The sequence below is a fragment of the Anguilla rostrata genome, chromosome 3 (assembly GCF_018555375.3).
Source record: "Anguilla rostrata isolate EN2019 chromosome 3, ASM1855537v3, whole genome shotgun sequence".
NCBI lineage: Eukaryota > Metazoa > Chordata > Actinopteri > Anguilliformes > Anguillidae > Anguilla > Anguilla rostrata.
In genome coordinates, this window is record NC_057935.1 from 55,166,484 (window position 1) to 55,186,592 (window position 20,109).

General features: G+C 39.7%; 1 protein-coding gene across 7 annotated transcripts in view; it reads right to left on the reverse strand.

Annotated features, from left to right (window-relative positions):
* Positions 1-20,109, reverse strand: part of LOC135251192 (teneurin-1-like) — a 361,745-nt gene that overhangs the window by 51,005 nt on the left and 290,631 nt on the right. For all 7 annotated transcript variants that reach the window (XM_064328374.1, XM_064328375.1, XM_064328368.1 and 4 more), the window contains 6 exons: positions 12,812-13,025; positions 10,489-10,608; positions 10,005-10,266; positions 7,256-7,523; positions 4,002-4,145; positions 3,267-3,516 (listed from right to left, as the gene is read on the reverse strand). In XM_064328374.1, the coding sequence (XP_064184444.1) occupies positions 3,267-3,516; positions 4,002-4,145; positions 7,256-7,523; positions 10,005-10,266; positions 10,489-10,608; positions 12,812-13,025 (1,258 nt within the window). The remainder of the gene's footprint in view (positions 1-3,266; positions 3,517-4,001; positions 4,146-7,255; positions 7,524-10,004; positions 10,267-10,488; positions 10,609-12,811; positions 13,026-20,109) is intronic.

The following is a 20,109-nucleotide window of genomic DNA, read 5'->3' on the forward strand; positions in this document are numbered from 1 at the left end:
ACTTTTTTGTTCAGTAATCAAACTTGTTTGAATCTCTGGAAAATGTAACATTTTTAATATGCAGTTAAGGGTTTGCCCTTGTAATTCCCTTGCCCAGGCAAAATAAGTAGCCCAGTTATGTTCTGCACTCATCCGTCTTGCACTCACGGTTGCGATCAATATTAAGATAAACAACAAAGAATGTTATTGTTTTGTCTGGAGGGGATTACGTAGCTTTAAAATAAAGTTCATGTGTGGGTCATGCTATCTGTGTAGCCTGTAGGCTATACATTCCAAATGGACAAATGGAGGAGCCAAGAACAACTTCAACTCCACCACAACTGAGGTGCGTCATTTGGAAATACTGCTATTTTTTCTATGACTGTTCTCTGTCATTGGAGACAAAATAATAACCAAGGAGGAAGTCAACTGCAATGTATGCAAGCGAAAACTGCCCTAACCCTCCAAAGGTTAACACTTTTTCTCCTCCAAAAGAGATTGCTCAGTTCAGTTCAGTTTGCCATTGTCGTGAATTATTGATGGATTTACGTGTTGTAACTTCTTCTTTTGTTTGAGCAACACTTGATCTACCGAGTCATTTCATTGCTGTGAACAGCATCATTGGCATTGTTATAATCTTCCCTGATTTTATTTTGTGTAATAAAACTTCAAGATAATTGTCATCATTTCTTAGTTATAGCATAGTACATTTAAACTATTTAGATACGGGCCAAATGGAAAATTAAAACTGGGCCACAATAATTGTACATTCAGACACCATTTCATTTTGATGGCAGAAAACAAATTTCTCTTTATGAGATTCATTCAAACTCAATTTTTGGAAATTTTTTGACAGCCCTACTCTGCACCTCCTACACAAAAATGACAGTTTCCTCTTGGGAGAAGTGTCTTTTGATGAGTATACCCTTGTCTTCCATAGCAGTGGCAGATCACAGAGATTGGCTGTACGCTGGGGCAGAACCACGCAACTCTTAAAGGGAATGAAAAGAGGCTATTTGATTGACTATGATTGCATCCAGCTACAACACACCCACTGATAATATATTCAGCCAAATATATCCACCTTTGACATGTGTTGTCTAAGTTTGTTAGACAATCTTACAGTTTCTAGCTAACTAATGAACTACGTCCTGGGTTAGTATGCAAATACATCTCTCTGCTTGTCAAGGCAGAAAAAAAATAATGTTTAAATGGACATACCGTAAAGTACTTTTTAATTTTGTTTCACGCAACTGTCCATTACAGTGTTTCCCCTACATAGAGGCAGCAGCAGTTCAGCGCCACTGCTGAATTCCTGGTGCCGCTGCTACATTTTTATTTTTTAAGCTACACTGTATGCTTAGAAACAAGTGGACAAAGGGCTTAGAATGACTATGCTGAAGCAAATATAGTGAAGCTGTTGCCTATATTATCTTGCAAACCATTTTTCCTTGACACTACTGTTGTCAGAATATGAATCTTTGGCCATATTGTATTATATATTCAGGCATGAAACTTCCGTAAATAGTTGTGCCCATCTTTTTCCACTTTTAAATAAGCCTGTAATATATAACATTGTTGGTCATTGTTGTCTCAGGAGGCCTTATGGGAGTCTTTTGCGGTGTTGTTCGGTATCCCAATTCATCCATAGCGTGTGGTAAACATATATGAGTGATGGATGGCTGGCTTTAGGGTTTGCGTGAACGAGATGCTGGCATGAACAAAATGCTGGCTCGAACATCAGTGAATCAGCTGAGGTGCGAAGCAGCTGTAGTAAAGTTTTGAGAATTAGCTGTGTGTGTTGAATAAACCTGAGAAAACCCATGCGCCACAGCTGAAAGAAATTAATAAATAATTCTAGGGGAAACACTGGTAACTTACTCTATAAAGAAATAGAAATGCCTGATTCTGCTGTGATTACTGTGACTGGACTGGGCTATGCTAGGATTCCAGTTGGATTTGTGAGCAAAGGCAATGTATGGTAATTGAAGGAGCAAGTTGCTGATGAAACTGACCACACTTATTCTGCCTCCTCAGGAAATACTGTGAAAATTCTGAATGCATTTTCTTGCTATATACCTGTTTAAGAGGCATCAATTCATAATTCACTGTTATGCTCTACGGCAGTGGATACAATATTGGGACCAATTATTTTGAAAAGTAATACAGAAGAACCTGAGTATTACTTACAGAGGTCATGGATTATTGGTTTTTAAATTATGTTTTGTAAAATAAAATGGAATGGAATGGATTCAAACAATGTATTGATGTTTATTTGAATGATACATTTTCAAGTCTATAAAAAAATGTATTCCAAAGGAGCCTATTTCAAAACAGCATGCAGCACTGGGGAATGTGCTGTTAAAGAGTAAATGGCCAATAGACTGCTGCACCAAGTACTCTAACGTGGGAGCAATATAGTCTGTTTAATTGCAACACATAGGGGGTAAATAAGACAACTTGGTATAACAATGGGGTGTAAACTGAGAATTTAGCATATTCATGAAGTGTAATTTTGTGCAACTGATGATTAACTTCCATTTATTCTTTTCTAATAATCTAAGCATATAATCCCCCCCCCCCATATAAATGTAATCACAGTAAAAGGCAAAGAGAATACCAGCGCATAACATAAAAGTAAAAGTGAGTTTTAAAAACCTCTGAAAAAGAACAAAAACTGTATCAGCCTGCAAATATGTTCTCAGTTGTAATTCTAAAGTAGGGGCACTTAAAAGCCCTAGAGAGTAACAATCAAGGTGATTTCACACCCTCAGAACTGGAGAGGGTGGCTAAATTGATTGTGGCATTGATTATAAGCAATGAAGGAGTCGTCGAGTGAAAGGTGCTTGACCAGAAAGAAAGTCTGCAGATCAACTGAAAACTTACTTAAAATCACTGTTTCTGCAGCTGTTTTGTCATATTCTTGTTCTAATCTATGACATTCACGCCTATAAATTCAACCACTGTATCTGTAACACACACCTGAAGAGATGTCAAACCCCAGTCCTGGAGGGCCAAAGAGTCTGCAGGTGTTTGTGGTTTCAACAGCCAATTGTAGGCCTTAGAAACATGGTTTGAAACAAGGTCTGAGGAATCTTGAGCCAATCAATGACTTAATCACATAAGTGCTGAAATACACCAAAACCCAACATAAACTGCAGCCCTGCAGGACTGGAATCTGACACCCCTAACCTTGGACAAAAGCTGAGTAACAGGCAATTCATTTTTCATGCATTAATTTTTTTGATAATTATTTTTAGAATTGGGCACTTGTTGCATAACCTCACCTGAGTTCCAAGATGCTGATGGTGTGGCCGTTCGGGAGAATTCGCCGTACAAAGTTAAAATCCCCAATGTAGACGCTGCCGTCTGGGCCGCACGCCACAGCGACGGGGGCGAAGAGCTTGCTGTCCAGGGCGGGGCCATCGCAGCTGGGACAGGGGATGGTGCGGTAGTAACCGTTTCCCATCGCCGTGGTGATGACAGGGGGCTGCTGGGATATGAACACATTCTCCCCATTGCCTTTGTGGAGAATCCCTGTCAGTGTGAGAATGCCAAAATACCGGAGGCTAATTAAGACATCGCTTCACTAGATACCAGCAGGAGGGACAGCTTAATCATTTTTTCTGTCCTCAATCAGTGCTCCATTGTTCAGTTTTTTCCTTCCCATATTGTAAACAGAATGCCATTGTTTTTGTTTTAATTACAATAAAAACATTCATGAACTGTAATCCATCAAGACTCACAAGCTAGCCTGTAGTAACGCAAAAAAAAACACGAGAATGGCTGCAATCTTCAGCTAAATGACAACATTACAGTTGCTCTTTCCCATCCACAACAGTGCTCGACCATAATGCTACTGTTAATTAAAGCTATGTGTTCACATCAGGATGGTTTAAGAGAGTGACAGGACAAAGGCTGGGCAACCTGCGGGAGTCTGATTGGTTGTTCCTCATCACAGAGTTCCTTACATTTGGAGATTTTTGGGGATAAAAAGAAGGACTTTTTTTTCCGATCCATACCGCTTTGCAGGTTGAGACTGTGGTGCTTGTCCAGGGACCAGCCACCCAGGTTTGACCCGGTCATCTCGAACCCCTGCAGCAGAGCGGTCCTCTTCTCCCACACAACAAAGTCAGGGCACGACTCATACTCATAGCCCACAGACACTGAAAGATGAAGACACAAAGCATACCATACTAAAGGGGCAGACTAGAACCTCACATTCCTTTTTGGGTTCCCTTACACACTACCAGGCCAAATCTAGGACATCAAACAAACATGTACATGGATGTGAACATGTTTAATCTGTTTTTATTGAAAATGTTGAAAACTGGCAAGGCACTGAGAGAGTCTGACTTAAAACAGGTGGTGAGTTATGAAAAGTACTTGAAAACTGTATTATTTCATGAGATATTTAACAGTATGAACTGAAAATGAAGATAAAGATGTTTACTGAGCTAAAATAAATGTGAGAGAAAAAAATAAATGTTAAAGCTGAAGCACTTGCGCATGACTGCTGTGCTCTCTGTTTATTGCACAGCACCCTAAAACATATTATCTACTGTCAAAAGTGAGTCGGGTGCTCCACTTTTTTGTTTATAAGCCTTTCTAAGGTGGACATTTCTATACCTGGAAACCTACACAATACAAAGGTTCCTGCCACAGCACTGTGTTGTAAAGCAGGTAGAAATACGTCTGTGGTCCATGGAAATGACAGAAAAATGAAAAATGGGGCCCGGTCCTCATATTAGATGAAATTTAAAACCTGGAGTGTTCTGGGCAGATTCCGATGCATGCAGCATGAAGCATTGTGATGGTATGATGGCTTGCATGTTCATGAGTGTGACAGGCAAAAAGAGAAGGAGAGACCGTTTGTGTGTGTGTGTGCGTGTGCGTGTGTGTGTGTGTGTGTGTGTGTGCGTATGTGTGTGCGTATGCATGTGCGTGCGTGAGTTCTATCAGCCTCCACTACCCAGGAGTCCTGTCTACGCATCGCTGATATCATCACGAGCCGAGCTGGTGATGGTCTCCCGTGGTTACGGGATTACATATGCCATCAGAACGTACTGGGCTAAACCGCGGGCCCCTGCGGCTGTCACTATGATGGATCAGCCTTTTAGTTTCAGTTCAGCCTTCTAAACTGGAGACGGATAATGGGATAACAGCTGTACTGGGAACACAAAATGTTAACTAAAACAGAGCTTTAACTATCAATACTGTTGACACACAAACAGTTGATAAAAAAACATTCATTTACATGTATTGTTCACATTCAGTGGAACTTATATTTCACGAGTGTGACGTGAGGTTAAAATGTACACTATCAATAACGACTGCATGATTGTTCTCTTACTGTACATTACTGGTGATTTACAGTGCTATTGCAATTTTTTGCTTTGGGGTACAAGAAACACAAGGATTAAATTATGCATAGTGTATTGGTGTGGACCACACACAAATGAAAGGGAATCTGAGCTGCTCACTGCAGTCCTGTGTCAGAAACAAATGATCAGGATCTGAGCTTCATAAAAATGAAAGAAATGAAATATTGCTCTTTCTCTCTGTTCAGAATATCTGCACCACGCCATAGCTCTCAGGCACAACAAACAACAACGAGGCATTCACTTTATGAGGAACTCTGACACTGTTGAAACCTCATATAAATAAATATACACACATACAATGTACATGTCACACACATTAATGGGATCCAGTTGTGAACAGAACCACAATAGCTGTTTTCACAGATAGAACTTGAAGCATTCTCATCTTAACTGTTACAGCAATTTAGTGGATTTGCTTGTTCACACAACCAAGGGCTAGATGGTACTTTCTACTGGGCTGATAGCATTCACACATTCACAGTGGCAATAGGCTAACAATAACCTTCTGCCATATTTTAATGAGCACACAATGTTGCCTCCTGGAACTTTAGACAATTTAGTATAACTGCATCTCATGTAATATGTATGATAATCATGTGTACCGTGTGGCTAGTTAGTAAGTTAGAAAACCTTATTTCGTGTACATGTATCGTTTATTTATTTTATTTTATTTATTTATTTATTTTTTTTGCAGTAGCTAGCAAGAAAGAACGTGGCTTGATGGATGTCTTGGTGAAGAAAGTTTTGTGTGCACTGAACGTTACAGCTTTGTCCACACTAACATTGCATTGGAACATGTTACATGAACAGAAATGTTACTTGGTTTTCAGTCAGCAAATTGCCTTTTCCAGAATGCAGACTTTGGCTCTCATTCACACATGACACCTAAACAGTTCTGGAACATTGCCAAGGAAAGCTGAATGTGTGAAAAGGGCAAATGACAACATGCCTTAGTACAAGCAATAGATAAACCAAGTGCTGGGGACAGTTATGTACAAATGCAAGAGAATGGATCGTTTTAATGGTATCATTATTTTTTAAAACATTTTTGTTATATAATCACTGTCATGTTGACTAAATTGATAATAATAATCTGTATTTTAATGAAATGTCAATGAAAGACAAGGGCAAAGGAGAAGTTTCTGAAATTTACAAATGCACATGGTTCTGGACAAAACTGAACCTATTTACATACTTACCCCACCCCATCCCACCACACTCCCATGACAACTAGAAATTATTACTCAATTTACTGTTGTTTAACCTTCAAAAACAGATGTTCACGTCAGGATACTACAGTGACTGGGACAACCAATGGCCAGTAAGCAGAATCAGTAAGCTTACCAAGAGTCGGAAATGTAATGTTCTCTCCTGTATGTAGTAAAATCCCACGATGCAATATATTTTATAAAAGCAATCATCTTTGCCTTCATCTTATAACAATAAATCAAGCCATGACAACAATTGCAATGGCACAATGTCCTCCAGCTTTATATACTGAGTGATGCATCTGGACAAAATTAAAGTGCATTACATCTGTAGATACATTTATCATAATTAACACAATGCAAGAGATAGGAAATAGATTTAAACATTACTAATGACTTATTATTGAACAGGCAGCCAGTAAGTTGGCTCGAACCCTGTACCAATCAGAAGCCTAGAGATAAGGCTGTCAGTGTGTTGCCCTGCAGAAATCTCCTGGCTGAAGCCAATTCACAGATGTGAAAATAATAATAAATAATAAATAATCCCATCCTTGGCCGCGCTCTCTAATTATAAAATCAGCGTTTCCTGTTTGTGCTTCGCAGAGACGTGTTAGAGGAAAATCAGTCACCCCTTGCAAGCTGATATTCCAGTGCAAGGGGCTGGCAGGGGTAGGAGGGACATACCAATGGCCTCCGTCAGCCCTGTGACCTTCTGGCCGTAGATGTCGGTCTTGTTCCAAGCCAGGATGTAGACCAGCCCCGGGGCGGCGGGGAACCACTTCTGGAAGAGGCGGCCCTCCACTTCGGCCGCCACGTGCACCTTGGCCAGGCCGGCCGGGATGACGGAGGGGGTCAGGATGACCCTCAGCAGGGACTTGTAGCCCGGCGTTCGGGTGCTGAGGTAGCTGAGCTTCACGAAACTGCCGGGGATGGGAATCTCTTCTTGGACGGCCTGTGGTGGGGGGGGGAGCAGAGCCGACAGTCAGTCACGGTGCCCAGCCTGGCGAATGCCACCGGTCCCGCCAACGGCTGCTTGGCTAACGCCTGCCTGGCAAATCCCGGAGGAGCCATCCGACAGCACCTGCAGAGTCTTAATTAGAGCAGGGCCTTAGATCACTCACACAAAGCGCTGTGTCTCTGCAGGAGACAGTAATCATATTATTTATTTATTTGGCAGACAATCCAGAGTGACTTACAAGCCCACCGTGGCAATGTACACTGCACTATAATTGCAGGAGCTGTGAGAACAACAACAAGAACAGGAACGAAGCAACAGAAGGAAAGTAACACAGTGATTAAAAACCAAGCTGCAAAAATGCAAAGATATAAGCAGACAGCAATTATATTTCTATATGCAAAGTACATAGCAATTACCTTTCAGAGCAATATACCTAGACCATACTAAAATGTAAATGCATACAAAATGAACATGCAAACAATATTGATCTATCTAAGCAAAACAACAGATATTCTGTTCTACAGAATATTCCCTTTCTATGAAGCTCATGAACAACCAAATAATGATCTTTAAGAACAATGCTGTCTTGCCATGATGCTAGTGGTCTCATTCTACCTATCAGGACCACCAAAGGGTTCCATTGTTCTGTGTCAAATTCCAAAACTCTTTTTACTTGTTTTAACATCACTCCAGAATAGCATACAGTGTCCGTTCGTGGTTTAACTTCATGACCTAGAATAAAACAGGACAATACACATGCTAGGTTGCTCATTTTGATAAGGAAAGGAACCATGCTGTGGTGCATGGATGAGCCCCAAAATCTCATATCGAATCTGGACCACGCTCAGGGAATGGGAGGGTTCAGTCAGTGAGAGGCCTGCGTCATCGCTATCTAGTGACCCCTGCTGGTCAACCGCGAGCTCATGGATTGCATGATAAAGCTGCATATGAAGGGTTTTCCTCCAAAACCACTCTGTGAGCTCAGCTGTAGTCTGTGGTGTAATAACAAGCAGCCATTGTCACCATGTGTTTCATAGGGGAACTGTGGACATCTACACTCTCCAGAATCAGCAATGGGGTTCATGATTGAACACAGCGGTTGCAGAGAATAGGCCATTAAAAATTAGGGTGGAAATGGAACATTCCCAGCCTATGTTAGGTGTCAGAATTATTTAAAAAATAAAACAAATAAAACAAATAAAACAGCACATACAAATCCAAACAGTTCTGACTAATGGAATGTATGATTCACAATGCATTCCATAATTCACATTTATTGTACTCCACCAGCCTTCCCTTACACAGTGTGAAACAGGATATAAAAAAACTTTCATCTCCAGTAGACTAGACTACTGTAATGGTCTTTTCTCTGGTTTCTCTAAAAAATTGATTAAACACCAACGGCTAATCAGAATGCGTCCCCTAGAGTTCTAACCAAGATTTTAAAAAGTTGACCACATAATCTGGTCCTCAGATCTTTGTACTGGTCGCCAGTGAGTCATAGAATTGATTTTAAAATACTCTCGATCGTCTATAAATCACTTAATGGTTTAAGGCCAAAATAATGTACATCATGAACATGTTCTCAAAATATGAACCCTCTAGAACTCTCAGGTCATCTGGACACTATCTTCTAAGAGGTCTTGGAGTTAAAACAACGGCAAAGCAGAAATTTTGTTATTATTATTTGAGTATAATTGTTGGCTGACAAATCCAAAAGAAAATCCAAATGTTAATGTGAGCAACAGGGTACCTGCCATTTAAATCAAAGGGAAAATAATAATATTATAACTAAAACTAATAAAAACTTCAACATATTGGAAAGTTAACACTAAAAAAAAAAAAAAAAACTAAAAGGAAACACTATAAAAAAAAACTAAAAAAATAGGTAAAACTAAACTAAATTTTAAAGTTGAATTTAAACTAAGACATGAATAAAATAAATTTAAAAAATAAAACTATAACAGCCTTGGACTGTTAAACATTCCCGGCATCTACATTGTCTTTTAAAATGTACAGTACACATAGTGAAAATGTGGCTTATGAGGAGCTGACACCAAGTACACCAGAGTATCTTGAACTTATATTCACATTTCACAGCCAACAGATGGCACTTTAGTGGGGGAAAACACACACACACACACACACACACACACAGACACAGGCTGGCAGCTAATTAGCATGAAACTGAGAGAGGAATTTACAGCTTTAACTAAGGGGACAAGCCATTACATAAACATAAGTCGACAGGCCTCATTACTGTAAACTGAAAATAATTTATTCTGAGAACGAGAAAGAAAAAATAAATAAATAAAGTGTCAATCATGTTGGAAACCTACCGAACAGGTATTTCAGAATATGTTCATGCATTCTCACCCTCCCTCTCGCTCCCTTTCTCTCTCTCTCATATGAATAATTATTTTCAATGCTCTATAGCTGCTCACAGTGTACATAGTATTTAAAATGCACCCACACCTGCAGCTCTGGAATGACAGGGCCCCGCTCCATACAGGCACCAGCAAACCGGGTAAGGGGGGCGGGCAGGACCACGGGGTACGGGCTGATGAAGTTCTTGATGTCACAGACGGAGGGCGGGGTCTCCACTCTGTCCATGGTGACCTTGCTCAGCACCACAAACTGGTTCCACGGCAACCAGACGGTGCGTCTCTCAGTAATGAAGGGGGCACGCTGGAACACCAGGGTCACGGAGATCCCCCCAGAAGCGACTAAGTCAAAACTTCCAGAGAGAACACAGAGTACAAAATGAAGAAAGAAAAAGAGACTTTTTTTCCAAAAAAAAAGAGAAAAATATATTTTTTAATTAAAAGAACAGATGGTCCCCTTCATGCGCTTAGAAAACTTGTAATTAAATAAGTGCTGTTTTAACCCTGGTGACCCGGGTAGCAGCAGAGCCACTCTTTCGTCAGATGAAAGCAGAGGGGTGAACAGCGCCCCCTACCTGCCGTCCTGCCGGCTGACTGTGAAACCGTACTCGGGGTGCTGTAGGAAACTGATGTTGACTCCCACCAGCGGGGTCCCGTCTATAGCCGCAACCTGGCCCCGCACAACACACGCCCGGCTGTGAGAGGGGAGACAGGACGGGAGAAAGAGGGGGAAGAAAAGGGGCCATTACCATTTCACACGAAGACCCGTTGGGCTGTACGTACTTCATAGAAGGACCACGGTGCTGAGCGCTGGTAATGCCATTCTACTCAAAATGAAGCCATCGATTTGTGATGTTTTCAGCGAAGGGTTGAAAATTTTTCCAGATTACCTTATGATATGATTACAAAAACAATATCTATATAATAATAATAACTTCTAATAGCAATATACCAGATTAAATGGATGTATTGGTGGTGACATCTTGGTGATGAAAAAGGAAATACGGTTGAAAATACTGTAAATCTTTCAAGCTAGACAACAAATAATAGCTAGAAACATAGACAACGTAGGACAAAAATATGTGAAAATACGTAATATGTCCTTCAGTACCCTTCCACAGTGTTCCATTGTCGATGGAAATGCACTGATGAACACCTGTTTGGAATGTTCAAAGCCACAAAGGCACTGGTTCAATACTGGGACATCACCTGTGGTGTAAGTGCGCTCTGAAATGTATGAGCAAGGTTAACCGAACAGAAAAAAGCTCTTTGAAATGTGTCAACAAATAATAGTAGTGTGTAATTATGATAAAACGCTGTCATCACATTCCATGTGGTTCTATCAGTGCCTGAGACAAAAGGGACTTGATTGCTGCTGAAGAGAAAATTGGTGTTACAGGCTCTTTTCATCCAAAATTAGAAGTAATTAGTGAATGACTGAGGGATCAAAAGAGATGATAAACTCTCACAAACTCAATCTTTGCCTCCAGCAAGGTGAAACCACAGCACTACACATTCCTTTTCTTTTTTTTTGCAATGAAATAACTATTTCCCCTTCAGGATAATGGCACTTGCAATTCTTCATTTTCAGAAATACTGGCAGCTCAGAAAATGTGAGTGTGGTGGTGCTGGAGAATGTGTAGTGTGGAGAAGTGGTTAGGGAAAGACCGTTCAGATACATGTTCAAATACTGTCCACTGAATCCGTATACTCGGACAAGCTACCTGCCTGAACTGATTTAGTACATATCCAGCTGAGTAGATGCAATGATTACTGTAAAAATGATAGCATGAGTGAATATATAATGTAACGCTTGAAAAAAAAGGAAATTTACAACTCAAAGAAAGCCCAGCTCGCTCAGGGTAAGAAAGCCCAGCTCGCTCAGGGTACGTGATTGAGATTACTGACGTAACTGTGACTCAGCTTCCACATCACATACGTACACTGCGACAGTCACTGACCAGGCGGTCATATGCCGAGGTTCATAAATACTGTAGGAGGTTGCAGGTCTCGATACTTGATATGGGCTCTACTGTTGTATCATTGTTCAAAACTATGTACCCTAGGGCAATGATAATCTTACATATTATGAATTGATCATGTGTAAAAAAAATGCATTGTGTGAGGTGGCCTGGAGGAAGGTTGCCTACTGGAACAGCACATAAAGTCCCACTTATAACCTTGGCACAGAGCTCTTCAAATCATATTGCAGCTTTACCACATTGACAAGTAGGATACATTTGCTATTCACACTTCATTGTTTAAAAAAATGCAATTGCATTATACATTATTAATATTTTTTTATTTAAAAGTCAGTTTAGTAATTCAATTCAATACTCAAAATGCTTCTCAATGATGCTTGAAAGATTAAAAACCAATCTGATGAAATGTTTAACATCCTACTGCAAAATTCAATGGCCCCATAGAAAAAATACTGTATGTAATAAAAATACACCAGGATAAAGAAAGCTCTTTTTTTCATTTCAATATATATTTGTATTGCTTGTTTTATTTATTTTTTCTTGAAGTGAAAGCCTACAGAGTAGTAAATCTCCAGAAACAGGACTGGGCAGCCCAACCCTGTAAAGAGCAACGTACAAGCAGAATTTAACCGGACTTAATTTATGCCAATGTTCAGCACTTAGTATTAGTAATATCAGTTGTTCCCAAGTCAAAACTTTCTTGGCCCTCTGAGTATTGTGGTATTTATTCGCTTGAATACCAAACTGAAGATGTCTGCCAAGCTACATGACCACTTCCTTGTAAAATGGAGATTTAAGTGGCGCATAACTTGAGCAGGAAAGTGTTCAGAATGCATAATTTCCCCACTGCTTGTGATTATATGCAGACAGGGAGGCGGGGCATCGGGGCCGGAGGCACAGCGTGAGACTGGCACACCTGCTATTCGGCAAGTCCCCGGGCAGGACGTGGGTGCTGGCCTTGCCCACCAGGAAGCGGACGCGGTCGTAGAAGAGGCGTGGGTACAGCAGGAAGAAGGGCATCTGGTTCTGCTGCACCAGGTCCAGCGGGTCAGGGGAGCCCTGGCACAGGGCACCGCTGGAACAGCTGGGCTGCTGGCAGCAGTCTGGGTCCACACAGTCCGTCAGTCCATCTGAAACACACACAAACACACACACGCACGCACACACACACACACACGCACGCACGCACGCACGCACACAGACACACAAACAATTCCTTAGGTCCTTCTTTTCCCCTTTCAACACACAAATGGCATCCAAAGGTTACCCAAAAGTTATCAATGCCTCTCCTTAAAACTGCACTTGCTGTGCACCACTTGAGCATGGAAACAGTTTATTCAATCAAAGGTTTACTCCACTGAGAGAAGTATTGACTACATTGCATCCAGTTAACTTATTTGTTTGTGCCAAACTCAATTTGATTGGTCTATCAATCTTAGTAATCACCTAAATAACAATACTAAAATTTATTTAACAAAGCCAATTACATTAGCCCTAGTTATACAGTTCTTAGCTTTAGTTATAACATGCACAAGAGAAAAAGGAGACAGTAATTGAATTGGATTTGATACCAATATATACACTGTCTAGGAGCTTCTACATTCTCTCAATACACAGGGGTCCAGAAGCAAAGAAGCAAATAACAGCTAATTCTGAAAGGTGAAAATTCAACACTGCATATGAGAACATAACACCACTAGGTTGTTCAGTCCACGTAGGCTTGTAACTTTGCTACAGTATTAAGTGAATCTAACACTGTGCCATGCTTTGTCATTACAGTGAAAGTGTCAATTGTTTACAGCCTAATATAATTTCTCATATTCTGCAGTCACATGTGCTACATTAATTTTGAAGAAATAATAAATTATGATTATGAGGATAATGATTATGACTACTACTACTACTAACAACAACAATAATAATCATTATTATTATTATTAATGCCGAATAAAGTATTTCATTTTTATTCAAATGTATTTTAAGAGATGACTGTCTACTTGCAAACACATGGTTAGTCAGTAAAAATGTGTTAAATTAGATAAGACAGGTTGCGTTTGAATTTTATTTAAATGCATCTCATCCCAAGTGTAGAAACATAGCAGAAGCACAAGAACTATGCAGCTCCCTGCTTACAAATATAACCTCCTGCTCCCAATCCAGCATCTAATTACACATTTTCCACTCACAATAATAGGCTGCAAAATTAATGAGATCTTCAACTTTACAGCATTAGCAATGACTCCGTCAGTCGAGGCTCAGTTCATTTCTTAAGATTAAAACAGGACAATTAGGACATAGGCGGCTGCTGAGTAGCAACATTTTGGGTCACTGTTACCTGGGGGAAGCAATTATAAATGAGTCGGTGTCAATGTATTTACCTTTTTACTAATTTTACCACTGGGTGCCTCTAAGCATCACCTTTAAACAGCACCCAGACAGATAATAGACCCCGGAAAAACCTCATGGTCAAAAATATATCCCAGTTTGCTAAATGAATCCTGCCCTCCATGCTGCTTTTAGCAAGGCTAATGAGAAACAGAAGTGAACAGGTAAAACTGCGGAAAAGACCTAATGAAAAGATTATTCCGAAAAAGCACCATTTTCATGTTATTGGACTAGTTTAACAAAGACACACAGCTAATTGGAACATTTAGGACCTTAGTACATTTTCGGATGAGAACATTCTACTAAGGCGATCTTGGTTATCATTTTCAAATAAGTAAATAGTATGACAACATTTTGTTACTAGTATATTAGTTAATAATACTAGTACATAATAGTAGATTAGGCTGAAAGAATGTGTTATTAACAAAATGCTTTCATTTTTCAAAATAATGAAACAAGATCGGCTGTATAGCTGCAATTGTTCTCAAAGCTTAAAGGCTAAGCGGCTAATTCTTACAATATATGCAATGAATGTGACAGAATGACTTCGCTGAATGTAGCAGTCATTTCTCCCCATGCCCAAGTTCGTCATTCACCCATGCCATTGGTTATCACTATTTCAGGGCCAGCATGGTATTTTTTTTTTTTTTTAGAAAAGAAGCTATTCATTTTTAAGGTAGTTTGAGAAGATTTTTAGGTGTGATATTAAATTTCTGCTGCACAGGCTTTTCAACAGTGCACTTGGACAGCTTAGATGAAACTTTAGTCTATAGTATTCTAATCCAGCTTGTGTTGTGGCCGAATTTCTGAAGACTCCTTGACCCCTCTGCAATATGGGCTGCTTCGATAAACCACGGACTGGTTTGAACCTACAAAGGCCGGGACCACACTTTCAACTGTGCAGCCACCAGTTCCCATTTGCACAGATTAGACTACAGGTGTCCTTGATGCATGGATTACACCAATTAAAAAAAAAAACCCTCACCACAGTGCCCCCTCCAGTTTCCCTTAGCCTTGCTGCAAGCAGACTGCACAGCAAGTGTAGATGGCAGGGTTAATTTTGCAAGCAGAGATTAATTTGTGACCAAGGGCCCTGTTGCTGCCTAATACATAGATTTTCCATGAGCGTCCATTTCCTCTGCCCATTGGGTATGTGTCTCTCCGAAGTCCTTAGTATGCATAGCTTGATCAAAGTAGTTTGTGTTGTATGATGTTACACACTGGCTCAGATCAAAATGGCTGTTCCGCATGATGAAAGCACGCATGTGGTTTTTTTCGCATCAAAGCCCTTTGCAAATGCGCGGAGAGACTACTTAAAATAATGCGCATCCGAATGAGATTCCCAAGCTCCCAACCTGCTAATGATGGGCGTGAGAATTGAAAAGTCAACAACCTACAGCTGGCTGGAAGCTTCATTATCTTATCTCTTTTCATCGCTTCGCTTGCGTAAGGTCATTAATTGCCATTTAGTTTTCCTAATTGCCGTCTTAATGAGGCCTCGTTTAAAGTATGAATGGCATGCGGGATGAGATCTTGATCAGACGAAGGCAGAAATACGCTTCGGAACTGAATGTAGATTTCACCAGCCAGTCACTGGAAATATCTGTTTCCTCGTCTTTTGCAAAAGCGCCTGGCCAATTTAAATCCGTTCCTCTCCCTTCCATCTGGGCACACTTGTGCAGGACGCATGAATATTCAGTTTACAGGGAAGTTACTGCATAGACTAAAATTTGGCTAACCACATATGGAGGTTTCAGCCTAACTGAAATGCTTCAATGTTTTTTTTCTCATTATGTATGAGTATGAGTTACTGAACTTGTTGTGTAGGAAAAAGTATTATTTGTACTTGGCTTTTGTCAAAATAAAGGACAAAGGACCATAGTGGATAGATTGAAAGGTCAGTTTGCTCAAGGGTGAAGTTACATGAAGGTTATATCAATTAAATACTACGCCAGAGCACATAAATAATGTTGCGCAGTGACGCAAAACATAAAACAACCTTTTATAAAGGTCATTTATTTGTATTTACTGTACTTAACCTTTATTTAACCAGATAAGTTATTGAGAGCAGTTTATTTTCTCTAATAATGACGTTGTGATCAAGAGATGTGAATATTAGAAGATATGATCATCAATATGGAGATTATATAGATGATGAATATAATGAATCTTAGAACAAAAGGTGGTTGTGGTAATAATGACTACTGAGTTAAAGTAAAGGGTGGAGTGCTTGGTGTGTTAAAGATGACCACCCAGTTAGAACGTCAAGGCTCCTGAGGCATGATTACATGGTTCTTGTATTGTGTTTCTACTTGTTGTTCATCATCTGCATTGCATGTATTTTTGCCAATATGGTTGCTTTGAATATAATAAAATAAAGAATATTAAGCCCCAATTTGCTTAATTTTGGAAGCAGTTTTAATAATATGAATAGCTAAATCTATAATAAAACAATGGAAGTACAATCTTGAGTGTATATGCTAATGAACTGAATTCAGAACACTAATGTAGGTCTGACATTCCTCAGATTTAATTGGATGTGCAGTTGCCCTTTCAGTTGGCTTTTTATTAGTCTTCATGTATTTCCTTTGCTTGAAGCAAGTTGCATAAAATGAACTCTGCAATATGGGGATATCTGAAACTAGACGAGCAGGGAAAGGTGTTGGAGTCATCAGGCTAGAGCCACATTTTAGCACATGCATGGATTGCTACGAGAAATGCAATAAAATTAAATGCAAAACGGAAAACAAAATTTTAATGAATGTGATTTAGTGTCTGGGGAACACTATTAATCATACTAAACAGTCTAGTTTTATGATGTGGTGAAATAACTCATTTCTGAACACCATTGTACATTTATCTTTTAGGGGATTCCTTTACAACACATAAGTCTCACTGAGAAAAAAAATCACTTAACAATTGATGTTTACCTTCAGAAAAGGGACAGAAAGATTTATTACTTCTACTTTATCTAAATAAATGGTATAGGATTACTATAAAATGGATTTTTGGCTGAAAGCATACAGTATATAAGGAAATGCAAACTTGCACACCCTTCCATACCATACACGCTATAGTATTGCCAGAATTTATTTAATTAAAGACAGTTCATTTCCATTACAGCAAAACTGAATGCAGTGTTGTTTTTGTATGGATTTCTGTAATTATTTTTATGACACACATCTCACACCCTCACCAGCCACTGACCCAGCCACTGGTCCCATCCCACAGGCTCTCCAGAATTATTTTAAATGCTCGTAATGCACATGTACTCGCATGTTCCCTAATGGACACGGGCACAGCGTTAGGCCCTCACCACAGGAGCTTAGGACCGCTTCGCCGCCTCTGAGTGCGTTGTGTTCGTTTGGAAGGTGGGTCAACAGTGGCACTTGAAAACAATTGAATGGAGAGTGAACGGGGATCAAGTGGAGTTGTTGACCTCCGCAAAGCCCTTTCAAAAACAGGCACGGTGCTCTGGGGCATGTGAAGCAGCATCAACTAGTGTTCTAAAAGAGGAGCGGCAGAGAATGTTGTTTTAAATGCACCAGGTGTCGGAACCTGTTTTTTTTTGTGACTAAAAAGCTTGGTTATTTATCAGTTTCAGGTGAGTATCAGCCGTCATCAGATAATTCCTTTTTATTTCACTGTGTCTAAAGTAGCAGTTTCATCTGTGCAGATTTCTCAGGAATTGGGTTGCTGTAAATCAGCGATATTCAATCTGGCTCCCGATCAAGGAAACCAGGTAAGCCGAGTTAACTGTGCAATCAGCCCCTATGATTGATCAAATAAATGCTGAATAACAATGAAAATTTCACCCTGTGATTCTCGAAAGGCAAGAGTAAATGCCAATGTGCTAAGCGATTTCAAACATAACAAAGAGCTGAAAGACAGATATTAAATGGTTTCACATGTAGAGCACTTACTGTCACATTAGAAACAAAAAAAGTAATTTGTCTCTAATAGTCGATCTTTATATAACTGGAATTGTTTCTAACCATGCAAAACCACAAAGAAATGGGTTGCAGTTTATTCTATCAACACACCGATTGCTATTCTTCCATTGTTTTTAGTTCAGTGGTTATGGCTACAGTACTTTGTTCTCACACAGTCAACAGGCTACAGAAGCCGTTAGGATAGCTGCATTCTTCCTCTTGGTCTCCTGCCAGGAAAATGACATTTAAAGCATGTGACATTTTCTGCTTAAAAGAAAAGGTGACATACTGAGAAGGTTATGGTTTAATGGACAATCAAATGTGTTCCAGGGGAAAAACTATATTTTGCTAAAAGATTAAAGCAGCTTGCAAACCAAACCAAATACATACACGCACGCACGCACACACACACGCACACACACACACACACACACACACACACACACACATGCACGCACACACACGCACATATACAATGTATGTATACACAGATGGGTGATGAATTAAATGAAAAAACAACATAAAGTTTCTTAGTACAGTGTTGGTCCACCACGAGCCACCAGAACAGCTTCAATGCGTACTGGCATAGATTCTAAGTCTCTGGAACTCTACTGGAGGGATGGAACACCATTCTTCCAAAAGATATTCCCTCATTTTAATGATGATGGTGGAGAGCTCTGTCTGATGCAACAGTCCAAACTCTCCCATAGGTGTTCAATTGGATTGATATCTGGTGACTGCAGAGGCCATATTACATGATTCACATTATTTTCATATTCATCAAACCATTCAGTGACCCCTCGTGCCCTGTGGATGGGGGCATTGTCAACCTGGAAGAGACCAGTCCCATCAGGATAGAAATATTTCATCATAGTATAAAGGTGAGCATAACTTTATATTGATTTGCAGTGACCCTTCCCTCTAAGGGGACAAGTGGACTCAAAACCAGGAAAGTGTCCTTTTCATTCCCCTGAATGCCTCTTAAATTCTCAGTCACCTGAGGAAGAGTTGCTGTTCTATTTTTCCTCACATTTCGCACTAATGCACAAGCATCACAGTCACTGAATGTGCACTTTCGACCACAATTTCCGACAGTATTTACTGATGTCTTTTCCATAGATCTAAATGCAGATGTCACTTTGAAACTATTGAAACACTAGCCAGCTTTTGTCTTTGTGACTGAAGCTCCTGCCATCCGTGCCCCAATAATGAACCCTCTTTCAATGTCACTTAGATCTTTTTCTCTTGTCATTTTGATACAAAATCAAGCTCAACTGAGCTTGCTCATCATTTTTATACATGTCACAGAGAATGACAGGATGTTAACTGCTTAATTGTATCATGCAGTACACCTGTATGGAAGCATCTGCTTTTGTCATGTTTCTCCACTAATTTATTCAGGTTTTTCCCATAATTTGTCTCCCATCTATATATATATATATATATATATATATATATATATAAACACACAACATTAAAAAATAAAGAAATAAAATTCTGTGGAAATAAAATTTAAAAAAATATAGAAATAAAAATGTCAGAAAATGTAATTTGTCTATCTTTCATATGCTGCATATGGGTTCATGCCCAGCATGGGAAAGTAGGATTACACGCTGCTAGCTTGCTTAAATTGAGCTAAGTTGAAAAGGAATGAAAATAATGGCCACATTAGCCAGAAATGAAAATGTACTGTAACTCTTTGCTCTTTCTGAAATTCGTTCTGATCTACCGGAGGGTTTTTAGGATTAACATGTCCAAGCAGTTTAATCTCCTTCTCCCTGAATTTGAAACATAATATCTTACAATAGCTATTTCAAAATATTGCTCCTTTCAATATGTGGGAAATCTGCTTTACTACCAAATGACTCCATTACAGGAAAATACTTTACAAATAAAA